This window comes from Camponotus floridanus, unplaced genomic scaffold (genome assembly GCF_003227725.1).
Source record: "Camponotus floridanus strain SB8 unplaced genomic scaffold, Cflo_v7.5 scaffold19, whole genome shotgun sequence".
Classification (NCBI taxonomy): Eukaryota; Metazoa; Arthropoda; class Insecta; order Hymenoptera; family Formicidae; genus Camponotus; species Camponotus floridanus.
The window spans coordinates 1602137-1614051 of record NW_020229314.1 but is presented as its reverse complement, the minus strand read 5'-3'; the positions used below and the strand labels follow the sequence as shown (position 1 = coordinate 1614051).

The following is an 11915-nucleotide window of genomic DNA, read 5'->3' as shown; positions in this document are numbered from 1 at the left end:
ACGATGTAAAAAAAAAAGATAAATCACGCCACCGAACATTCGCCTCGTGATCGGCAGATGCCGCGTGCAGTCCACTATTGTCCGAATTGGATCAAGAGATCGCTCTGATACATACATCATCGCAACTTTTCGCTAACGTCACGTGCGGTGATTCGTGTCACGGCCTTCGAGGCGACAGTTTGTCGCGTGAATTTTACGTTCGGTAGCGTTCACGTCGTTCGAATTCGTCTGTTCGAAGGCGGGAGACGGGTCCCCCGACTCGGAAGGAACCGAGAGCCCACGTGGCCCGTCCATATCTGACAGTGGCTGTCCGTCAGTGTACGAGGATTGACATTCGTCAGGCGCCGTCGTTCATTCGCCGATCATTCTGCTTCGGAGGACGATATCGTCAGCTGTGAACAGGTCGTAGCTACCGACCAGCTGTTGGGAGATTCAGTTTTGGACGAGTAAACGAGCGATAGTGATCCCTACGATATCGAAGTTTTTCTGCGAGGTGAGTGCCCGCGATCCTCTCGATCCTTTCGAGTCTTTAGATCTGTGATCAAGTGCATATGTTATGTACGCGGTGGTCGTTTGAGAGAAAAAAGATAGAGAGATGAAAGCGTAGACGCGAAAATGTTTTTCGAATGTCATGCTATGAGAAGGACAAATTGTTCGCGGGAAATTGACGATAGATCTGCTTTTTTTCAACTGCTTTTTTTTCCTGTCAATCTCTATCTTTTTCCTTCCAATGCTTGATGTCTATTTCGAAAGTGTAATATAATACAGCTAAAAAAACAAAAGTGAAATGTGTAATGTATTATCGCGAGATATCGCGGAACATTAAAAATACATGGCCAACACACACACATACACACAATCGTGTACAGTGTATCGATATTTTTTACAAAAGATTTACGTATAATAAATATCAGCGTATTGATAATTATATCTGCGCAGCGCAAATATTAACGCTCTTGACATATCTCGACAAATAAATTTCAAGCGTAGAGTCCCTAACTCATTAACCCCTCGGTTTATGTATAATTTATCTATTTGTGTTATGTAACGCGCAATGTCCGTAATAGTTGACCGGTTAAAAGTATGTGTAAAGTGTAATCTTTGAATCTTTTTGTTGAAAGATTTATTTCTTTTATTTGTTCAATGTGAGATTTTTGTTGAAAATATTTGTCGCACACCATATCAATTATTTACGTATACAGAAAATATTCATGTCATCTTTTATTGCATTTAAAGCATTGTTGGCTGCTAAAATATAAAAATTTTCGAAATTATAGAAATACAATTTAATCAAAATAATAATATTATTATTCGTCCTCTATTAAAGTACGAATCGTTACTAAAATTTCACCTCAATGTGATTTTTGCGATGTAAAAAAGAAATGAATAATTTTACATATTACAAAAATATATGTATTGTTTACATGAAGATATTTATAGACCTGATATCGTGCGGATCTCTCTTTTATTGACGTAAAATTTCCGTGCCGATGTGATTCGTCGATGTGTAAACGCTGCATGAAGCCGCATCCTTGAAATAGAACGTGGACATGATCGATTTTATTTCGATAAAAGCGGCAGTTTCCTCGCGCCATTCACTTCATTTCAACCATTTCGATTGTCTTCTTGCTATCGCTTATTATGATCATTACAATTATTACAGTCACTCCAAGTCATTCTTGGCGATTTCGTCAGCTGGACGCTGTCGAAATTATCGAGTATTTACATAATAAGTCTTCTAAATGTTGTGAAATGTATTCAATTACCTTCATTATACTCTAAAATTTTATTTTTTAAAAAGAAATTTATAAAGATATTTTTTCTGAAAGATATTTGGAAAATAGTTTAGAATCTCACAAAAGAAATTTTCGTAGGTGAAATAAATATAGATGAATTCATTTTTCGTATGTCATATTTCGTATGTAACATTACGTATATTATATTTATCTAAATAGTTTTTATTTAAAAATAAATATATGGATATAATTTATAAATTAATAGTAAATATATAACAAATTTCATGTGTAAAAATAATTGCTAAAGTTTCCTCATAATATTTTTCAGATTTTTTTCTACAATTATGTAAATTTTACAAATATATTAAAGCGATTTTTCGAGTCTTATTTTCCTTTATTTTTATCAAAATATGTAATTTACAATAATTTACAGTAATTTACAATAAGTAATTTGAAGTAATTATCATCGCACTGTTATTTTACAATTTATATAGTTATTTATAATTTGAAATTACATTGAAATTATATTGCATTGAAAATAACTCGTGAAAATTGCATATCGTAATTTCACGTTGAGTACGCTTTTTTTACGATCTTTTTGTATCGTTTGAAAGAGTCAGATATCAAGGTGCGTTCGGGACTTACAAACTGCACTTTGAAATCGTTTTACGCAATTCTGCGTATTTATTCCAAGAAGTGCCATAAAATTACGGTCCGCATCCGGCTTCCGCGTACAAGGACGAAATACACGCGAAGTTAACAACCGCGTAGAGCACGCTTTAAAGCACTTGATAATTGTGCGAATAATGTCGAGGTCATACCATTTTGTAGATGTCCGTGTTTTCACGTACGTCAGATTTCCGTTCTATCATTTATTTGCGAGATATTCTCTTTTAATTAGAGAGTAGAATAAAAAAAATAATTTATATAAAAGAAATAGAATTTTTAATTGACAAAGAGATACAGTTAACTTTTTTTTTTCAATTTTTTATACGCAACGCACGACATGCATCTTTATGTTTCCCCTCTGTTTTTGTCAGAATGTAATTTATTAGTAATTAAAAATAATTGTTATCACGCTTATATTATATTTTTATATTTAAAAAAATTTTTTTCATCGATTTCAAAGTGGTTTATTGCACAACGAATCGTAATTTTGCATTCCATGATCGGGAATTTAGATAATAAAATTCAATCTTGCGTCTCCTGAGGAAACGAATTTTGAGACTCATCCAAGTTCACGCTGAAATTAAGGAACAACGATTTCGAGAGACAACTGACCTAGGTTCAGCGTACGAGATAGCGCTTCATCCAATCGATACGTCCTCGACCCTGGTTAATGTTTTTCTTTCTTGCTTGAATGATTTCGTTACGAGCATTTCTGGGAAAATAAGTTGTTTTCCAAATTTTTAAGCGAAATTAAAGCCAGAAAATTGCAATGCGTGATGCGATAACATATAATTCATTCGATAAGACAAAATAAAATTGATTAAAATATTCTATTTATATTTGATTAATCGAGCCATTTATGTAAAACATAGGGTATATCGACGATAAATTTTTCAACTTATATGCTTTGCATGTTTTTTTAAGTCTCAGTTCATAAATTTTATATTTGTACTCTTTTCAATTTTATTTAGTTGTCAAGTTTTGGATATCAACGATATTTTATTGTATATATCGGAATGCAATATTATCTCATTATCAGATAAGACACTTCGATAACGATTTACACTTAATATTTACGGTAGAAATATTTCTTTGTAATCGAATATTTGGAACGTGTGTGGTATCAGGTGACAATCGTCGTGTGATGCGCCGGAGATAAACTGAATGGACGGAATGGCTCGTTACGGCAGCGAGAGATCCTTGCATTCCCTGCACCCCGGTCACTCAACTCATGCTGCCGCCTCGACGTCTCCCACAACGCCTACGACAACGTGTGCTATCACCCTGACCAAGGTCGCTGCCGCTACCAGTGCTATCCACGTGCCAAGTGTCGGATCACCTGGCAGTCCTAGTAAGTCGATGGAAAAGTTTACGAGGATATTTAATTATATAGTTGAAACGCGTTTTCTCGAAACAATTAAGAATTTCTTGAAATTTCATTCCATTTCAAAATCAATAGATATTTAGAAATTAATTTCTCGAATATTTTAAATCGTTGGCATTTCATTTGATTTATGAAATTATCCACAGAAGTGACCACTTTCTTCTATTATTTTGTATGATTAATCTTATATCGATACTAATGTTACTTTTACATATCAGTTTTATTGTTTCTTTTTCATGTTTCGTTTTGTTTGTTTTTGTAATTTACATTATCTATAATATCTTAAAGTATCTTTTCATCCACAAGGTCATTAATTATTTACTTCTAGTATATCGCGTGTTTATGAATATCCCGACAAATAATTTTTGAAAGGCTTAAATAATTTCGAGAAAATTTAGAAATTTTGTGGGAAATTTGCTGTCGAAATTTTATGTGATATTTTATATTTTTATATTTTTATATATTTTATTAAAGCACTGTAACTGAATTCGAGAATTTATCAATAAAATAAACGATTAAGATGTGATGATGAGAATAAAATCTCTCCATAAAAAATTAAATTTTTTACAATTAAAATCGGAACATAATAAAAAAATTGAAAGCTTCTGTTCCATAATAAGTACACAAAGAATAAAAATGAGAAATACATACAATGACATATAATTAATGTATTCTGGTTTCATTGCGGTTCAATTTTATCCTGATTTAACGTAATTAAGAAATCTAGCTCTTGTTTCTCAAATTTCTAAAACGAGTCTATCAAAGATTATTGAATCCTTTATTTTCAAAACTTGAACAAACTAAAAAATATTCGATCTCAACGACGATTTCCCTCCGCAATTATCCTCGCGCCGCTACCCATCGCAATCATTTATTTTCCGCGACTTAATAATTAATGAAACGATTACGCATGTGGAGTAGCCGCGACCTCGCCGCCGTCTTCGCTGGACTCCCGTATACCGAGGCCATCGCCGTCGGCTCTGCGACGTGCCGCCAGCTTGCGCGTGCGCGGCGAACGGATACTACCACCACATCATCCGCGAGCCACCACCGCCGCGGCCCTGATCGGCCACCAACAGCATCACCGTCGTCACAACCACCTCCTGCAATCGTCGCAGCAGCATCAGCATCCGGATCATTGTATCTTCCCGGTCATCACGGAGAATGGAACCGACTCGCCGCGACAACGATCCCTCGTGAGTATCATCCGGCTGCTTTGGAAGGTCGCTTTATCTCCAAACGCTGTCAATATCATCGTACACTAGACGTAGATCGGTCGCACTGTAAACGGACTCCTCTTCAAGTCAAGTTTGACATTTACGATTGTACGCAGCGATGATTTTCGCGAAAAAAACGAGAGCAAAAGATGATGAAAAGCACGAATGACAGTCCTGATTGGTATTCAAAATTAAACGATCCGAGACTGATCTGCGCACTTTGCTCGACGCACAAAAGTACATATGCTGAATATTTTATCCTGAATATTCGATGGAAAAAATATTTGAGTCTTATATATTCGTTTACACGATGTAATAGAAAGCATTATTGCTAGAGCTACTAGAACGAAGAATATCGCCGCTCTCGTTTTTACAAGATCCGCCAAGGTACTCGACAAGTCTATAGCGCAAAGAAATTGATCTCTGACTTTTGCATGCGGTTATACGTCGGAATCCGTATGGAAATCTTTACCTTTACCTTCGCTAACCGTAACTTAGAAGTTCCGTTGACTTGTCAAGCTAATTTACACGGTAGGTCACGGTAGTCGGATCTGTTCCCCTCGCGTGACAGATATATTCCGGACAAGTGTCATTATCCCTAAGTACGCAATATAAGAAATAATCCAACAGGTAGGCACCTCGTTATAAATCCGCCCACGTATCGACTTTTATCGTATCGTGAACTATCGTATACATCAGTTACCTTGCATCTTTTTTTATTCTTTTTAAGAATCTAAAAAGTCTAAAGAAAGCTAATAATGCGAATTTTCAACGAAAATTAGCAAATAATTTTTTAATGTTTTGAAGAGTTCTTTTTATACTTGTTTAATAATCTAATTTCATAAATTTCATATTATACTTGACTTGAAGCTTATTACTATTATAAATGATTCATGTATATATCTCTTTTAAAAGACGCTTTTTTAAAACATATTTGTCCATAAACATGATGTCTTTCTGAATTCCTATGAATAGTTTCTTTATACATTTCTTAAAGGAACCATTGTTCTTTTCTCATTCAACTGAATGATTGTATTCTGTCAAAATTCATTTAACAGTAATGTGCATTATCTGCTCCGCTTTTAAATGAATCGCGCTAACGGATGAGTTAATTGAATGATGTACCGTTCAGAGTCTCTCACTGACACCGGTGAGGCCGCGGCCAAGTCACGCGGCCTCTGGAGGAACGACGACAGGAATTGCCGATGATAGCGATGCCGAGAGTGTGAAGAGTTATAGTAGCGCTTGCAGCACGGCGAGCGCCTGCGAGCACGCCTCCTTCGCGTTGAATGGCACCACTTGGTCCGGTCGATCGCGGAAATATGTTGTGCACTGCTCAAATAACGTCGGCGACAATGAACAGTATCTCACGCCTACTCAAAGAGCGGCTAGACAAGTCAGGAAGTTTCAGGTAATTAAATTAACAACAAGATATATTTGCAGTTATATTTGTTTCTATTGGTGGTTTCGCTTTTACACGCAATTTCATTAGCTGTTGATGTTGAACATAGTATACGAGATATATTTTTTATCTCCCCGATTAATAATATCTTATTTGAGTCTTGAAGAATATAATTTTTATAAATCTTTTAAATTTAAATTTAAAATTTGTAATTGGTGAGAAAACTTGGCTTGAATTATGCACGCACAATATGTCGCAAAATCACCGAGAATCCATTAAAAGAATATCTGATAGTCTTGAGACATTCTATATTTAATAATTAAATTATTTCTCTTTTCGTTTGTTGAAATTAAGCAGCTGTTTGCATCTCTATTTGTTTCTATAGGCTCTATTGAAAGAGGCGCGTAAAGAGATCGAGGAGAAGGACCGAGAGCTCTTGCGATTGACGAAGGAAGTTGTAGAATTAAGGCTGTACAAGGCTTCTCTGAACAGTCCGGATGAGCGAACAGATAGCAGCGACGCTCTCACTGTACGTGAGAACAATCCCTTCTCACCAGAATCACCGAGCAAAGATCTTCCGGATGAGAGTATCGCGGAGAAATCTGTCACCAGTCCGGAAACGCCGGAGAAGCGTTTACACACAGATCTTCCCCCGTCATTGGCTGATTCCGGTCACTTCGAAGATGGTTCCGTCCATTCGAAAGACTCTGTGTGTCTGCCTGAGCCACAGCCGGAGATTGTTATCAGTACGCCTAATGGGGTACCATCCAGCGATATTGTTTCCGAGGCAATCTCTGTAACTCCTATAACGAGCATCGAACGAGACGAGGAGAGACGTCGATTGGTTAGTCATTACGAGAATAGAATTGAAGATATGCATAGGCGGCACGTTGACGAGTTGCAGGATGTCAAGCAAAAGCACAATGACAAGGTGAAGATTTTTTATTTGGTAGACACATTATCCAATTTCTTTTCTCATTTTATCACATGAATTTAAAGAATGTACAATTTTACGCGCAATATTGGTAACAAATTTATTATCCAGGTGGAGAGTTTGCTCAATCAATTATCTGAGGTCAACACACGTTACTGCGAGGTGCGGCCAGCCGTAGATATTGCGGAGGCTCGTGTACGTGAATTAGAAACTGAATTGGAGGCTGTGAAGACTGAGCTTAATGAACAGAAAGCGCTTTTAAGCGAACAAGAGGAAAGAAATAAGCAAATGTACCTGAAAATGTATGCCAAAGGTCAAGAAGCCGCGCGCATGGAACAAGCTGATCAGGTACGACATAAAGTAACAAAAACAAACAAAATATATATATTATTAAATTTGATACTATTTCAATCTCTTTCGTAAAATTATAGATATTCGTGCAGGCACATCAATCACCGCCTAAAGTTACCGTCGCGGAACTCCTTCAACAACTAACCGTTACACAAGCTGAATTAGAAAATATTAAGGTGAGACGTAATTTATTCGCACTCTATTTTCAAAACTAAACAAATATACCAATAGGATAATATAATATTGCAGTTTAATCAAAATTTTATTTCGTATATTCTGCGCAAGATTATTTTAAATTTATATAAATTTGAAATATACAGAATTAAATGTCGAGACATTATTATCTAGAGATTATTATTAATACAGCAGTTTTCTTTCAGCAAAAATTTTTCATCGTTTTTGTTGTCATTAAGCTTTCATAATGCATCATAATGTAACATTTACATTTACCTAGATAGTTAATTATCTGTGAATTTGCTGTCATGTTGCTAACAATTGTTGTATTATTGTTGGCAATATGTATAGTAATATCATTAATCATATTAATTAACATGTAATGATTAATTATGATTAATCACGTTTGATTATATCTAGGTAATTAGAGTTCTTTATTAGTTTGACATTTGCATTCTTTCTCTCGCTTGATCATTAGTATTTTTTTCTAGTAGATATGCATTTTTTACTTAAGGCATAACATCTGAAATTTGCGTTCATAATCTTATGGATTTTCTCACGTTTGCGAAAGAGAGATTTTCTCGCGATCTTAATCATGCTAACACAATAACATGCCTGAATCTCAAACTGTTTTTTTTTTACGTAGTCTAATCAGCTTTTATATTTGTTTCTCAGAGACACATCGTTTATTCATTTTTTTTACATTATCACACACTTGTAAGGCGTACGTACATCACATTTCGAGCATTCTCGTAGTTCACGATACTCTTGTACTAACGATGTGCCACTTTTTTTGGTCGCCGCTCACACTCCAGGACACAAGCTACTCGCCTGAACCTCACATTTCAGCCGAACATAGCCAAAGTTTATTAAGCGCTCAAGAGGCTGTTTCTCTCTGGGTCCTTGGCACACGTAAGGTCTGTATCTTAATTCGATTGTCACGTGACGCAATTTTCCACTTTTTAACGCCCGTAAATGTAGCATTTCTTCATATAATATGCACCGATCTTTTATCAGTGTTTTATTATATCAAGAACTGATATTCCGATATAAACATAATGTTCGCTATAGTCCTTCCTCTTACATAAACTTTTATAAGAATTAAACTCTTATATGTTAAAATTTTTATAAGAATTCTTTAAGTTGAAAATAGAATTAATTAGAGGTACAGTAATCAATTAATTGTTTTGTAATTTGTTTGTTCGACTTGAATTATTCTGTAACTTAAGAAACATATTAAAACTTCGAAGATGTATCTTATGCGCGAGTTGGTGACATTCAGTTCTTGATATGGGCGTGTGGAAAGAATACAATTGCGTTCATATCTCTCTTTCTTTTACATTCGCGTTAGTAAATGCTTTGCTGCAACAATTGCATGTGAATCATGAGGCACAAATGTAGATAGTTGATACTTTCATACTGGTTGCTCTTAGATCGGGCGATATTATCCAGTACACTTGGAAGAAACAGCCTCTTATAACTTCGGTCAATGTAAGTTTGCACGTGCTTACAGCCAATGCACGCTTCTTCACTATTGCGTATAAGATGTGTATATCATATCTTTGAGTTGAGGTGAATTGTTTTGATTCCAGTTGACATTTTAAAGTCAGTGATGTTATTGTACCTTGATATAAAATACATACATGTGTGTAATTTCCAATTATACATATATACATATATATTAATATACATGTATTCTAATCATTGAAAACTCTTGATATTTGCAAACGTTAAAAATAATATAAATATGAATGTATCTGGATTCAAAATTAATTCATATAACATATACATATATATTGAAACATTTATATATTTTTTTACATGTTACAATATTCTAGTTACATTATTTAATAATGCCATTCTATTTTGCTTAGGCAATGTATCGGCGTATTGTAGAGGCGAGAAGCAATCAGGGTACTCTCGATCCAGAAATTACTCTGCAATTCCTAAAGTCGGCGATCTATTATTTTCTAACTGATAAGGAGAATCAACACGGTCACTTAAATGCTATTGAAAGTATCTTAGGCTTCACAGACACGGAAAAGCATAACATCGACAGGTTTTATCGATCAGCGAGGAAGTAATACTTTTTAAAAATTCTTCAATATTAAAAAATAATATCACTGTTGACGAAAGGTGTTACATTATCAGATTTAACACCCGAATGTTAACATTTTCATTTTATTGATAAATTCTTTAAAATAAACTTTTGAGTTTGTGTGTCTAAAAAATTTATATCAACTTTAGATAGTTTTTAATTAGCAGCGTAAAAAAATTTATCGTGAAAATTAATTTATATATTACAATTTCATAATGAGAAAACAAATTATATTTTTCTTTATTATATTTTTTGATTTACAATTTTCATTCTTCCCAATTTTTCCAAACTTAATCATAAAGTTCATATAAATCTTTGGCAGACACACCTTACATATTTTTTCATTAAATGTTATTTATGTACAGTACAAAAGATTTAAAAAAAAACAGCATATTTTATAATAGTATGATACAAATATATAAACCAAACATTCGGGAAATTTAAGTATGACAATTTTGTTAGGAATATATAATATTTTAGTTTTCTTTCGCACACATATGTCATATTTTTATTACATGGTAGTTGACGATTTCGGACAAATCAAATTACTTTTATTTTTTTAATATATTTAATATATTTAAAGTTCTAAGGGATTTAAAATCGTAAATTATATATATATATATGCGGCTTGGGTAGCGACTGAATTTATTTGCAACTGTGTATGTAACATCGATGCTACATGTGTACAATGGCCATGTATTACAAATTTAATATTACACGTATCACTCGTGCAACTTACATACTCTAAACTAGTATGTAAGTATATTCTAGTTATATTTGAAAGAATATATATTGTGTAGTTATTGCAAATCATATATTTTACTTCAATAATATAATTAATGCATGCATTGTGTATATCATAACAAATATTCCAAAATTGAGCAAGAAATATGTGATACAGGTGAAAGAAGTGATTAAGAAGAAATTTAAAGTTAAATTTCAAGAATTTATATAATTATTTGAAATGCATGTGCCCATGTATGAGTACGAAAGTTGAATATATTTTTCTCGTTATTACGTCGTAATTCCCGAGAACATAGATTAATAAATTTATTTATATATTTACTTGTTATAAATAAAAATGAATATATATACAAATATACATATATATTCAGGATGAATCGGAGTTTCTACTAAATCTTCAAGTGGAAAGACATGATTTTGAAATAACTAGAAACATGATTTAATTGTACTTATGTCCTGTATGCATAGTAACTCCAAACCATCCTGTATATACTTATCTATATCAAAGTCTGGTGATATAACGTCCGGATAAAGTAACAATATAGAGACTGAAGGATATATCTTGCCTTTTTATCTGCTTGTAACTTCAAGTTAAGTAGATCTTGTAAAAGGATATTCAAGTGCAACTACTAGTACTTCTCAATAAGCACAATTCCTATCTTAATGTAATTACAATTATAATTATAATTATTCATTTCTCAGATTCGTGTATTTTAATTAAAACCGAAAATAAGTCGGGTTGGTTAATTATTGTGCACGAATGTTTGATTATAATTATGATTTATAATTGTGGCATCAACTATTAGCTTAAAGTTATTTTAATAATTAAAATTTTTGCTAGGTGTTTAGCAATATGAATATTATTCAAACCAAATGAATAATTTTTATTTCTTCAATTTTAATATTATTTTAGTCTCTATAGATAAAAATAAAAATCATTTCAAAGCTAGAGTTTGTTTTATAAATTTCACATAATTAGCTTGAAGAAAAAAAAGACGCATATCTGAGGTGCCAATGATAATGTGAATATTCGTACTACATATAAATTGCTTTTTGAAGCTACATTCTCCTATACTATTTTATAAATCGATAAACAGAAATATTGCCAGTAATATTATATCAAAACGTCCAAGGTTAAGAAATCTAATTTCATATAAAGTGTAAGTAATTATATTTCTAATTCTGAAAACTTTTGTCATAGATAAT

General features: G+C 33.3%; 1 protein-coding gene across 6 annotated transcripts; it reads left to right on the top strand.

Annotated features, from left to right (window-relative positions):
- Positions 1-70: 70 nt before the first annotated feature.
- LOC105248204 lies at positions 71-10038 on the top strand. Of its 6 annotated transcripts, XM_011252858.3 has the most exons (10): positions 71-493; positions 3533-3756; positions 4708-4985; positions 6139-6417; positions 6794-7339; positions 7454-7690; positions 7774-7869; positions 8683-8784; positions 9301-9358; positions 9742-10014. In XM_011252858.3, the coding sequence occupies exons 2-10, from the start codon at positions 3570-3572 to the stop codon at positions 9843-9845; spliced, it is 1887 nt and encodes a 628-aa protein (XP_011251160.1). In that variant the 5' UTR covers positions 71-493; positions 3533-3569; the 3' UTR covers positions 9846-10014. The 6 variants fall into 6 exon arrangements, 5 of the variants coding, with proteins under 5 accessions (XP_011251160.1, XP_011251156.1, XP_011251162.1 ...); XR_003122661.1 differs by lacking the exon at positions 9742-10014 and having other exon boundaries at positions 72-493; positions 8543-8784; XM_011252854.3 differs by lacking the exon at positions 9301-9358 and having other exon boundaries at positions 72-493; positions 9742-10038.
- Positions 10039-11915: the final 1877 nt, after the last annotated feature.